General features: G+C 41.0%; 1 protein-coding gene across 2 annotated transcripts in view; it reads right to left on the bottom strand.

The window, feature by feature from the left end:
- LOC142379024 (protein jagged-1b-like) overlaps positions 1–12553 on the bottom strand; it is a 60613-nt gene that overhangs the window by 6710 nt on the left and 41350 nt on the right. Inside the window, exons 14-21 of one of the 2 annotated variants that reach the window (XM_075464089.1) lie at positions 11296–11460; positions 10960–11073; positions 10759–10872; positions 10408–10521; positions 10214–10330; positions 1963–1990; positions 1226–1311; positions 654–767 (exon numbers count right to left, since the gene is read on the bottom strand). In XM_075464089.1, the coding sequence (XP_075320204.1) occupies positions 654–767; positions 1226–1311; positions 1963–1990; positions 10214–10330; positions 10408–10521; positions 10759–10872; positions 10960–11073; positions 11296–11460 (852 nt within the window). The remainder of the gene's footprint in view (positions 1–653; positions 768–1225; positions 1312–1962; positions 1991–10213; positions 10331–10407; positions 10522–10758; positions 10873–10959; positions 11074–11295; positions 11461–12553) is intronic. The other variant, XM_075464090.1, reaches the window with a different exon arrangement.

Below are 12553 nucleotides of genomic sequence, written 5' to 3'. Positions count from 1 at the left end.
CCTTTAAGAGAACAGATTCTGGAGAATTGTCTGTGGTAAGTGAGGCTGAGCCAGATTGGCTGTTTTGTCCATGATTTGATTGAATAAATCTGCCATAGATTTAGTAACTACAAGCCAGAGTCATGTGTTTATAGAATAACTGTAATGGAAAATTAATTCTTATATGTATTGTATTGAGTGTTACTGCATATAACCTACAAATGACCTCGCTGCAAGATACCACCCTGTCCTGTTTTCTCAAATTCCTCTTCACAATGGTGTGCTTGTTATAATGATATAGCTGCACTTTGGGGCAGGGATGAAGCTGATATTTACGACTATGTTGGGGTAACCTCAACTGTGGTTGGGGAGGAAAAGGTAGAAGAACGATCAACTATACCCAAGGAGTGATGACGTGTCAACTGGGCAACATAACTTAACTGTCTTTGCCTCAGTGGTCAGAGCAACTCTGTATTTTGTACTGTGTTGCTCTATCTTGCAAATATTATAAAAGCCTCTTAACTGACTCTGTGCCTTACTAAAATTTACACCACAAGAATCAATCTGTTGAATCAATTTCAACAATGGAAATGCAACCTTTTCTGCTTTGTGAAATCAACTTAACTACAATATCTGTCAAAATTAGAGCACTGACAGTAGAGAAGAGGAGTTACCTTCTTGGCAGCGGGCGCCGGTTCTTCCCGGAGGACAGATGCAGCGGTAACCGTTGATTTTGTCGATGCAGGTCGAACCAAAGGCACAGGGTGAAGACTGGCACTCATTGATGTCTGAAACAGATGGGTGATAGTGACTATTTTCGTACATCTATTGCTAATCAATCTGTTCCTTTCAATCTTTGCCTCAATAATAGGGTAGCGCCTTAGTACCAGTCCGTCTTGGATATTCATGAAAAAAATCTCTCCAAAACTTAAACCTCAGAAAAAAAGAATATCAAATACCAATAAATAGATATCAAGTAAATAAAGGACGGTTAAGCTAAAACAGTAACTTGGGCATTACGAGTTGTGGAGCTTGCAGCCACCTGTAGCACAAGTAACACTATTTTCTGTAGGTCTGATGATGCTCAGTGAAACTGAGATGACCAAATTTAAAATAAATAGACACCCTAAAGACAAGTGAAAAAGAGCAGGGCAGGAAACAAGAGTGAGGGTGAGAAAAAGAATGAGAAAGGTAAAAAGAAAAAATCTCAATGAATGCAGAATGGATAAATGGTGTCAACTCTTACTGATTCTGCAGTTGGGCCCAGCAAATCCAGGAGCGCATTCACATTGATACCAGTTGTCCCCATCAACACAGGTGGCACTGTTGTAGCTGCAAAAGGACAGAGGTGATCTCTGAATTCTGTGGTACACATCATGTGCAAGAAAATCAATAAATAAAAAACTCAACAAAAATGGAAAAATCCAAATCTTGATCAGTTTTAGAGTCAAAAGAGAGCAGTACAACGTCCAACAAGAAAAAAAAAAAAAAAAACTATGTGTACTGTAAATCACTATAAATCACAACCCTGACCTCACTGAGCTTCAAATCTCAAACTTAACTCTAAATCTAAAACATCTAAATCTAAACATTTTTATTCTGATTATTATTTTTCAAAAATATGAGCTGTTTCTGACTGTTTTGGGAGGAGGAATTAACCAGATAAAAAAAATCAAAGTTGTTCTATTTTGATTCAATAGAGGTGTTATATGAAAAAGGACAGCATAAAAAGAATTTGGCATTGACTGTAAATACTCATCATTCAATGTATGTTAATTAAGTGTATTAAATTCTGATAAAAGAAATTAAAATACATTTTTTTACACCTTCATTTTATAGCTTTCCTCATAACCAAGACAGAGACCCTGAGAGGCGTTTCTATGCTCCCAGTATTTTCAAGTGATGCAGTTATTGTATACTAATGTTTTCTTCTGGACACCCAGATCACAAAAGTGACCATACGTATAATTCAATTCAACTCACCAGGGATGAGAACTGCAGTCATTGGTATCTGGGGAAAAAAGGAAAATAATTTGTTAAGACAACTGTTATTGTATCTCTTTAGTCCAACAATCCTTCTGTAAAGTCATTTTCACATACACACTAATGCTCTGGAGATGTTCTGCTGTAGTGGCATGTGAGAGCACAAAAGTCTGCAACTTTAATTTCAGACTTCTTGGGTAGATTTTCACCAAGCCCCCAAGTAAATATCTGAAATATCAGTGAGTAAAACAATGTATGAATAGTCAATAGCTTATTTGTTGCCACACTCTGAATGTGCCTGTACGTGAAACACTGACTCTGAAAGAAAGACTGGATCAAATAGTCTGCACAGTCTTCTCAACATCTCTGGTGCTCATATGTGAAAACGGGAGCAGGTCGTTTAGGCCTGGGTAGCCTACATATCTATGGTAAATTATTTAATAACCAACTTCCTACATATCTATGGTAAATTATTATTTTAAATCCAGGTTAAAGACATTTCTGTTCTCTTGTGTCTATGCATGAAATATCTTTTAACTTATCTAGACTGTTGCCTGTTTTTAAATTCATTTAAATGATTTTATTTGTTTCTCTTTATATTCTTTTATGTATTTTTAATGCTTCTTGCACTCCCTGCTGCAATGCTTTTATTTTATGTAAAGCACTTTGAACTGTTTGTACATGAAATGTGCTATACAAATAAATTTGATTTGATTTGATTTTTAATGCTTAATGTTTATATCCTATGAATAACTGCAAAATAAACATGGCCAATATTTATAGATATGTAGGCTACCCAGACAGACCAGTAGAGCTGACATATCTTATAAAAACGAATGTACAATAATAAAGATTTCAGCTGCTCAGGTAGCCTGGCCTAAACGACTGCAGGGGGGCCTAAACGACTCCTCTGTTGGCCTAAACGACTGCAGGGGGGCCTAAACGACAGGGGCCTAAACGGCAATGGCCTAAACGACCCGTATCCGTGAAAACTACTCAAATCAAATCAAATCAAATGTATTTATATAGCACATTTCATGTACAAGCAATTCAAAGTGCTTTACATAAAATAAAAGCATTGCAGCAGGGAGTGGAAGAAGCATTAAAAAGAGAAACAAATAAAATCATTTAAATTAATTTAAAAACAAGCAACAGTCAAGATAAGTTAAAAGATACCGTGCAGATTTCATGCATAGACACATGAGAAAAGAAATGTTTTTAACCTGGATTTAAAAATGTCTACATTTGGTGAAAGTTTAATCTCCACTGGCAGTTTGTTCCACTTGTTTGCAGCATAACAGCTAAATGCTGCTTCTCCATGTTTAGTCTGGACTCTGGATTGGACCAGCTGACCTGAGTCCTTGGATCTAAGAGCTCTGCTAGGTTTATATTCTCTGAACATATCACAGATGTATTCTGGGCCTAAACCGTTCTGGGATTTGTAAACCATCAGCAGGCTTTTAAAATCTATTATGTGAGTGACTGGAAGCCAGAGTAAAGAGTGTGATGTGTTCAGATCTCTTAGTCCGGGTTAAAACTCTAGCAGCAGCGTTCTGGATGAGCTGCAGATGTTTAATGCTCTTTTTGGGAAGTCCAGTTAAAAGAGCGTTACAGTAATCAAGTCTACTGGAGATGAATGCATGGATGAGTTTCTCCTGGTCTTTTTGGGAGAGGAAACCTTTAATTCTGTTGATGTTTCTGAGATGGTAAAAAGCTGCCTTGGTGACAGCTTTGATGTGGCTGCTGAAAGTCAGATCTGAGTCTATCAACACTCTGAGGTTACGAACTTGGTCAGTGATTGTAAGGGCCCGAGTCTCAAGATATTTACCAACGCTGACCCTCTTCTCTTTGCTCCCAAACAGAATGATCTCAGTTTTGTCTTCATTTAATTGTAGAAAATTCTCTCTCATCCAGGTGTTTACTTCCTCCAGACACTGACACAGTACGTCTGCTGGGCTGCAGTCGTCCGGTAACAGAGACACATAAAGTTGTGTATCTTCTGCATAACTGTGATAATTGATGTTAAAGTTTTGCAATATCTGACCCAAAGGGAGCATATACAAGTTAAACAGAAGAGGTCCAAGAATTGACCCCTGGGGGACTCCACAAGTCATGGCCACTCATTCAGATTCATAGCTGCCAATTGTAACAAAATAACTCTGGCCTTCTAAGTGGGACCTGAACCAGTTAAGGACCGCTCCAGAAAGTCCAACCCAGTTTTCCAGCCTGTGCAACAGGATTCTGTGATCTACAGTATCAAACGCAGCGCTGAGGTCCAACAGAACCAGGACTGAAACATTACCAGAATCAGTATTCAACCTGATGTCGTTTAAAGGAGAACTGCGGTATTTTATTTATTTATTTTATTTTATTTGGCTGCTCGTTCGTGCTCGAACTATTTTCTTAGCGGTGGCGGAGTAATATCAACGAACATCCAGTACAAAATGTCAAATAAAACACGACAGAAGCAACTTTTCGCAACAAAATTTGATATGGAGTACCAGTGCACACCAGTAACCACTCCGGTGAGTTGATGATTTTGAAAACGGACATTTATGGTGCTTTTACGGACCTTTTTGGACATGCACATGATTTGCCATTCTGAAGCAGGTTGAGAAGAATCAAAATTAGGAAAATACCGGAGACAGCAGTAAACATCAAAAAAGCGGTGAGGGGGGTTCTAAAACATTGCAGACGACTCAGAAAAGAGGCTTAATGCTGAAAATACCGCAGTTCTCCTTTAACACTTTGACCAGAGCTGTTTCAGTGCTGTGATGACGTCTGAAGCCTGATTGAAAGTTAACAAGACTTCCACTTTCATTCAGAAAGTCGTTGAGCTGGTTAAATACAACTTTCTCAATAATCTTAGATATAAAAGAGAGATTAGAGACAGGTCTGTAGTTGTTCATCATAGAGGCATCTAGAGTTCTCTTGTCACGCCATGGGACTTACAGTATGTTTTTAGTTATCATGTTTTAGGTTACATTTTGGTTTTTAGTCATGTCGTGTGTTAGGTTTTGCCATTGTTTTTCCCCTCACTTACCTCACTCAGCTAATTAGTTCATTCACTGCACCTGTTCGTTCCCCACCAGCTGCACCCAGTCACCTATCACTCAGTCCCTATTTAGTTTGCAGTTTCCCCTGTCTTGTCGCCGGTTCTTTGTTTGTTATTCATGCGCTGTTTGTCTAACCAAGCCTTGCCACCGATGTTACCAGTTTTTCCCATGTTCCTCGGCTCCTTCAAGTTAAGTATTTATTTTATTTATTCCCATGCCATGCCAAGTCCTTTTGTTTGTTTTGCACAGTTAGTCTTTTGAATCCGGCTCAGCCGTGCCTTTTGTTTGTACTTTGTTTTTCTGGTAAATAAACCCAGTTTGCTTTTGAAGTCCGCATCCGTGTCCTACCTTCTCCACACCCAACTTGACATCTCTTCTTTAGGAGTGGCTTAATGACAGCTGTCTTTAGTTACCTGGGAAAAATGCCTGATGCCAGTGAGCTGTTAACTATTTGTAGGAGATCACTTTCTACTGAGGTAAAAATAGTTTTTAAAAAGTCGAATGGTATTATATCCAGAGTGCAAGTGGTTGATTTCAGATGCCGAACTGTTTCCTCTAGGATTTTTAAATCAACAATATTAAATTGTGACATAACATCAGAGTTATTTCTAGGTTTTAGACACAGATTAGTTTTCTTGTTTGTCTGTGTTGCGTGAATGTTTTGTCTAATTGTTTTGATTTTTTTTTTTTTTTTTTTTTTTTTTTTTTTTTTTTTCTTTTTTTTTTGGCAAAAAAAAGTTGGCAAATTCGTTTCATTTCTCTGTAGAGGGGAGGTCTGGGTATGACTGTTTAGGAGGATTTGTGAGTTTTTCAACCATAGCAAACAGAGTTTGAGAATTGTTGACATTTATTAATCATTTCAGATAAATGCAGCTGTCTGGCCTTGCACAGCTCAATGGGCCTCATGCAAGAACCGTTCGTACGCACAGATTTGTTCTTAAATCGTGCGTCCGAGTGATTTAAGAGAATTTCCGCATTCACCAATCTTTTCGTATTTTACGTTTTCTTTCAGGTATGAACAGAATTTACGAGTGATCCAGAGCTTCGTAAAACTAGTTCCTGTTATTCCAATCAAGTTTGCTTGACTAATGGATTGTATATTTAATTACTTTGAAGCAAACATAAATAAATAAATATATGCATTATACCCCATAATGATGCTGACATTATTCTGTTTGACTTAAATTGTGCACTAATTGAAGGTTAATTTGACTCTGTATATAACAAGGTCAATGGGAAGTGTAACCAGCGGCTGACTTGCTACTTTTGGATGCCTTAGTGCATCAGGCTCTTGGAAGAGACCGTGTAGATATCCATGTGGAGACAGACGAATGGCTGACATCGCGATTAAGACTATCAAGGACTGTGCTGCTGCAAATATGCAACTTGCTAGAGCCACAACCCCAGAGAAACACGCCGATCATACCCAATTTCACCATACGACCAGGTCCTCACCACTCTTGAATTTTTGGCCACTGGAACCTTTCAGAGGGAGATTGGAGACAGATCGGGTGTGTCCCAGTCCTCTGTGAGTCGTGCGCTCCCCTTTGTCATCAAAGCTCTCATCAGTTTATCACCCATGGTACATCAAACTCCCATACACCACTGTCCAACAAGTACAAATTAAGAGGGACTTTCATGCCGTGGCTGGACTGCCGATCATAATTGGAGCACGAGACACATATACGCATCAAAGCCCCCATGCCCCTGTCGTGGAGCGCACTGAGCTGAAGGCCAGGTGGGTGTGTCTCGATACAGCGGGGGGCAAACTGCTCTATAGATAAACTGCCAGAGAAGGCATACCAGATTTGCACAATATTGCCATGAACGAGGGTCTCCTACTACTGCCCCATCAAAGTGCCATCATGAGGCAACAACTGATTGCACGGCTTTAGTTGCAGTCATCGAGCGCCTGCCCATGGCGAGACTTTTTTTTTTTTTTTTTTTTAAGCTATTTTCATATTAAACCATTTATTTTTTTTTATTTCAGTGACATTACGAACCTTTTTGGATCACTGAAAGCAGAACTTCAATCTCAGAGCCCGTAAAGTTGTTCTTTTTGCGCCTTGATGCCATTCTCATGACTCAACAGTCAACACTTCCTGGCACAGGAGCGAGGAAGCACTGCCTTGTATGGTATAATTTTGGGCGTGGAGTATGCAAATTTACTATCCTCGTGCACGTGCCCCTTAAATACGCACGGGTGGAATTCATCATTTACGCAGGTCGTTTACACACTTTTTCCGAAGTTAAGAGCGTTTGTTGAATCTGACGTGACGTGTTCGTACGAGACCTTCGTACGACAAAAGTAAGAGAAATTTAGAATAAAAATACGAAAATGTTCTTGCATGAGGCCCATTGTTATAACTACGCAGGCTTTGTTTGTACAGCTTATAGTGAATCTGAAGCTTTGTTTTCCTCCATTTACGTTCAGCTTTCCTGCATTCTCTTTTCAGGTTTTTGACCACAGTGGTGTTTCTCCATGGGGTTTTCTGTTTGATCAAGGTGCTCTTGATTCTTATCGGTGCAACAGCTTCCATTACATTAAACATTTTTAAGTTGAAATGATCCAGCAGTCCTTCAACAGACTCTCCGCTCAATGTTGGTAACATAGCTATGGCCTCCCTAAACTGAGCACTTGTGTTCTCATTGATGTACCTCTTCTTAACTGAGAAGCTGGTTGTTTGAACATTCTGAGTGATAAATCAAATAAAATACCAAAATGGTCAGACAAGGCCAAATCAATAATCAGAAGAAATATCAACACCTTTAGAAATGATCAGGTCCAGAATGTGACCTCGAAGGTGGGTAGGTTCTGTTACATGTTGCCACAAACCAAACATGTCCAGCACAGAAATGAAACTCAAATTAAAATTGCACAAGCAGAAATTCCTGAGGTCCGTTTCATGAAGCAGGTTTAGTGAAAACTCTGAGTTTATTAACCCTGAAATGAGGGAAACCCTGAGTTTTCCATTTCACAAAGGGAGGTAACTCAATACAGAGTAAGAGGGGTAACTCTAGCCTGTTTCACAAAGAGAGGTAACTTAAGCTCATGGTCAGTTACCGTAGTAACAGACTCTATCAACCTAACCTAACCAGGTTTTTTTCAAGAAACCGCGAGTTTCTCTCTCTCAGCCCTCTTTTAGCCACACACGCCATTTGATTTCCTCAATCATTCAGGCTGCGGCTACACGAAAACGTTTTTCACTGTAAACGATACTTTTTCTTATCGTTTCGCTGTCGCGGCCACACGGAGCCGGCGTTCCCACTACCCCAAAACGATAGTTTTTGAGAACGGGTTCCAGAGTGGGAAAGTTTGAAAACGGCCTCGTTTCGTTTCCATTGTTACAGCTAAAACGTTTTTGCGTCAGTCAAACGTTGACGCTGTGAGCCAATTTTAACACTTCTCTATTGTCTCACAGCGTGGCGTGACACAGTGGCGTGTGTACTGCATCGTTTCATCGTTTTCATCCGTTTTCGTCTGGACCTGAGTCTTTACAGCAGCGCGTTGCCGTGTGGTCGCAAGAATTTTCGTACCGGTTTTCAAAAAAAACCTCGTTTCGTTTTCGTGTAGCCGTAGCCTCAGTCAGCAGAGTGAGTTCTTCTACTTCTAGAAGTCCATTAGGCTCAGTAGGAGATGACTTTTTCCACGAACATGGCATGTCCTTTTGACAACGATCCCGTGGATGAAGGTGCGCGGATTATTGCGCAGAAAATTAAATATTCGTCGGGAGATGGTTATATACAGCCATAGATGTTTTAGCATTTACAGACAATTATCTTTTTGAGCGGCACCATCAGAATTTTGTTGGGACAAAAGAAAAAAAAGACATAAAAGTGAATGAAATAGGTGAATGAATAGGCTTAAAACAGATATATATAGGCCTATTATATTTTATAAAGACACTTGTGTCTTGGGGGTGGATTCCCTCAGCCACTGGCCTCCCGTTAGAGGTGGCGGTGCTGGGCAGCACCCGTTTTACGGGCATCTGCCTTCTTTCTGTTGGCTCAGTAGAAGTCTGTGTTAGTTTAAATAGGTTTAATTATTTAACAGAACATGATATAGATGAGTAGACATTTATGTGTGTGAAAACAGCATTATGTTGGGGATAAAATAACTGCACAATCAAATAGCCACTTAATATTTATTTTACAGTGTAAAACATGATCAAAATGAGCCTCCATGCCGAGGTCTCACCTGTTTGAACAATGTTTTTATATTTCATCTTAAACTGCTGCCAAGTGCGCTTCTCCTCCGCGGGATTGCACCTAAATTATTTAAATGAATGGGCTACCATTCAAGCAGTTTCCCCTGTAATATTATTTTGATTGCAAAGGACTACATTTAAACTTCCGCTTTTGCTGTCGCAGCGGTGTTGCACTTATTTCTAAAAACGTATTGAAACTCGCCGTATGAGCGCATTAAGTTTTCCAATTCAAGGTTGGTGAAAAACGTAGCCCCTCATCTTCCCCGTTGCCATGGTGACTCGTTCAATCGGGGCTCTATTGATGCTGGCTTTTTAAAGTTGTGGCGCACAGGCAAAACTCAAGGTGAAACTACTCAGAGTTGATTAAACTCACTCAAATCAGCGTTTCTGGAACCGAAAACTCAGGGTTTTCTATCAGAGTAGATCAACTCAGAGATCAGGAATAGACTCAGAGTTTGTTGAACCTGCTTTGTGAAACGGACCCCTGGTCACTAGAAGATCAAACTTCACTACTTTGAATTGAGCTTCAAGCCACACTGATATGGGAAAGTTTTAGAGGATTTCTAAAAAGAGGACATATAAAAATAAATAAATAAAAAACTGTGACTGTGCTTGAATACATTTGGGTGTCTGAAGTGATTCAGTAAGCAGTTCAGATTTGCACAATAATGTTAGCCTGTACTTTCCCAACTGACAACTTCACTCTTAGAGTGCAGGCTTACACTCGTTTCACACTGGGAAGTTGGTGTGTGCATTGTGTGTGCTTAGCTGAACTACTGCGTCCTCTGAGGTTTTCACTGGCATCTTTCTGCTCTGTTCTGATGGATTCAATTAAGACTTTTCTAAACTCAAATAATAAGTGAGGTGCAGCAGCATCAAAATACAGCACCCACCCTAACATGTCTGAAGATGTGAATGCTTTCATGTCGTGAAAATGGAAGTTTTTTTATAACATTATATATCTTCTCAGAGTGGTCAGTGACTCACTGAGGATGCAGGTTTTGCCTTCCCAGCCCTCCTTACAGATGCAGTTGAAGGAGTCTCCATCCACCACACAGGTTCCTCCATTCTCACAGGGATTCAGCATACAGCTGCTGTTCTTCGCTGCAGAGCCAAATACACCATCAGTCACCTGAATAATAAGAAAACACCTCCAATAAAGATTGTGATGTCGCACTCACCAATGCTGCAGGTTGATCCCTCCCAACCTGCCATGCACAAACACTTAAAGGTGTTTCCTTCATCAAAGCAGGTTCCTCCATTGTTACATGTTCTCTCATCACATTGAGTGTCCCCTGGAAGTAAAAAAAAAAACCTTCAATTAGCTGGACCACAGCTGAGAATCTTGATTTCTTGTCTAGGAAATGTAGAAATTCTGGTTGTATTTATTTGAGCACATCACAGGCTAAATCTTTGTAAAAATTTGGTTGGTAACCTTAAAATAATTTTAAACTGCTTAATACATATCCCAATTTTCGCATTCATTGGGTCTGAAGACTCACATTTTTCCTTAAAACATGCACAACACTTACTTGAGCTACAGGTCTTTCCCTTCCAGCCATTGTTACATTTACAATAGAAGTCACTGATAAGATCTCTACATATGCCACGATTTTGACAGGGAGCTGAGCTGCAGTCATCAATATCTGAATAACGACAAGACAAAACGTGTCCACTGTGCACTGTCTCTGCTGGAACACTTGAGATGAAGACAAGGGAAGAAGAGAACTCACTGTTTTCACAGGTAGGTCCCTCCCAGCCTTCAGCACAGACACAATGATACTGTCTGACTTTATCTATACATGTTCCTCCGTTCAGACAGGGGGAGCTCTCACAGTCATTAATATCTGGGACACAGAAGGAAAGAGAGGGACAGAAATAAATCACACAATAGCCTGAGGCAAAGCAACCAAAAGTGAACAAGTAAACAAACAATGAATATTTATTGGGTAGTTGTTTTTAGAGAAGATGAAGGACAGAGTTGTTTAAAAAAAAAAAAAAGTACAAGATTTTATCAAAGCAGCATATAATAAAAAGCTCAAAGAGGTGTGCAGAAAACATCCACTCACTATCATGGCAGTAAGTCCCAGTGAACCCCTCCTCACACTCGCAGCTGAACTGTCCCCCGGCATGACTCCGACAATGGCCGTGGGTGCCACACACATTAGACGAAATCAAACGCACCCCTGTTGGTGTGCTGTTGGATGCTACTGCCACTGTACAGCTGTCAATCACTGAGAAAGAGGAAAGAAAATAAATTCATCCATTATCTTCTGCTTATCTGAGGTCGGGTCACAGAGGCAAAAGGTCCAGGAGGGAAACCCAGACATCTCTCCCCAGCGACACTCTCCAGCTCCTCCTGGGGGATCCCAAAGCATCCCCAGGCCAGGAGGGATATATAATCCTTCCTGAGAGTTCTGGGTCTGCCACAGGGCCTCCTCCCAGTTGGACATACCCAAAAAACCTCCAAAGGGAGGCAACCAGGACGCATCCTAACCACATGCCTGAACCATCTCAGCTGACTCCTTTCAATGCAGAGGAGCAGCGGCTCTATTCCGACAGCCGCTGCCCCTCTGTATGGTCAAGCTCCTAACTTCATCTCTAACGGTGCGTTCAGACCGGACGCGGTGGGAATTTTCGCCTTGCGTTACTCGCGCGAGTTTTGCCGCAGGTGTAGTTGAATTTACTCGTGTTATTCGTGCGAGTAAACAACGAGCGAATTTTCGCTCAAGGGGCTATTCATTTCATTCTCTCATCAACCATGGCTGATATAAGTACCATCGCGTCCTTGTACCTGCTGTGGCAGTCCGAGATTCGTCGGAAACGCACACGCCGTCGTGTCTGGGTCAGTGACATCATCCGGAGGCGCACTCAGCTCGGAGAATTTCACCGCCTTCTCCAGGAGTTGCGTCTGGATGACGGCCGCTTCCAGCGGTATTTCAGGCTCACCAGGCCCCAGTTTGATGACCTGCTCGGGAGGATCGGTGCCGTGATCTCTCGGCAGGACACCAACTTCAGGCGCACCATTTCAGCTGCGGAGTGCCTGTCCATCTGTCTCCCGTGAGTGGCAGATAAATTAATTAAAAAGATCCCGGGACGCATGACGTCACTGTCGTCCAGAATCTCAACGCTGATAGGCTGTCGTGACGCAAATATTTAACCAAAGTTGGATTTTCTGAACTCGCGCGAATTCGCGTTTTGTCATTCGCGCCGCCGGCACGAATTCGCGTCTTTGCATTGACTTTGTATGTAATCACGAAAAATTCGCACAGCGTCTGGTCTGAACGCACTGTAAGGCTGAGCCCAGCCACCCTCTGAAGGAAACCC

The sequence above is a fragment of the Odontesthes bonariensis genome, chromosome 4 (genome assembly GCF_027942865.1).
Source record: "Odontesthes bonariensis isolate fOdoBon6 chromosome 4, fOdoBon6.hap1, whole genome shotgun sequence".
In the NCBI taxonomy this organism is placed as follows: domain Eukaryota; kingdom Metazoa; phylum Chordata; class Actinopteri; order Atheriniformes; family Atherinopsidae; genus Odontesthes; species Odontesthes bonariensis.
The sequence above is the reverse complement of the archived record's forward strand: the minus strand, read 5'-3'. Positions and strand labels throughout refer to the sequence as shown.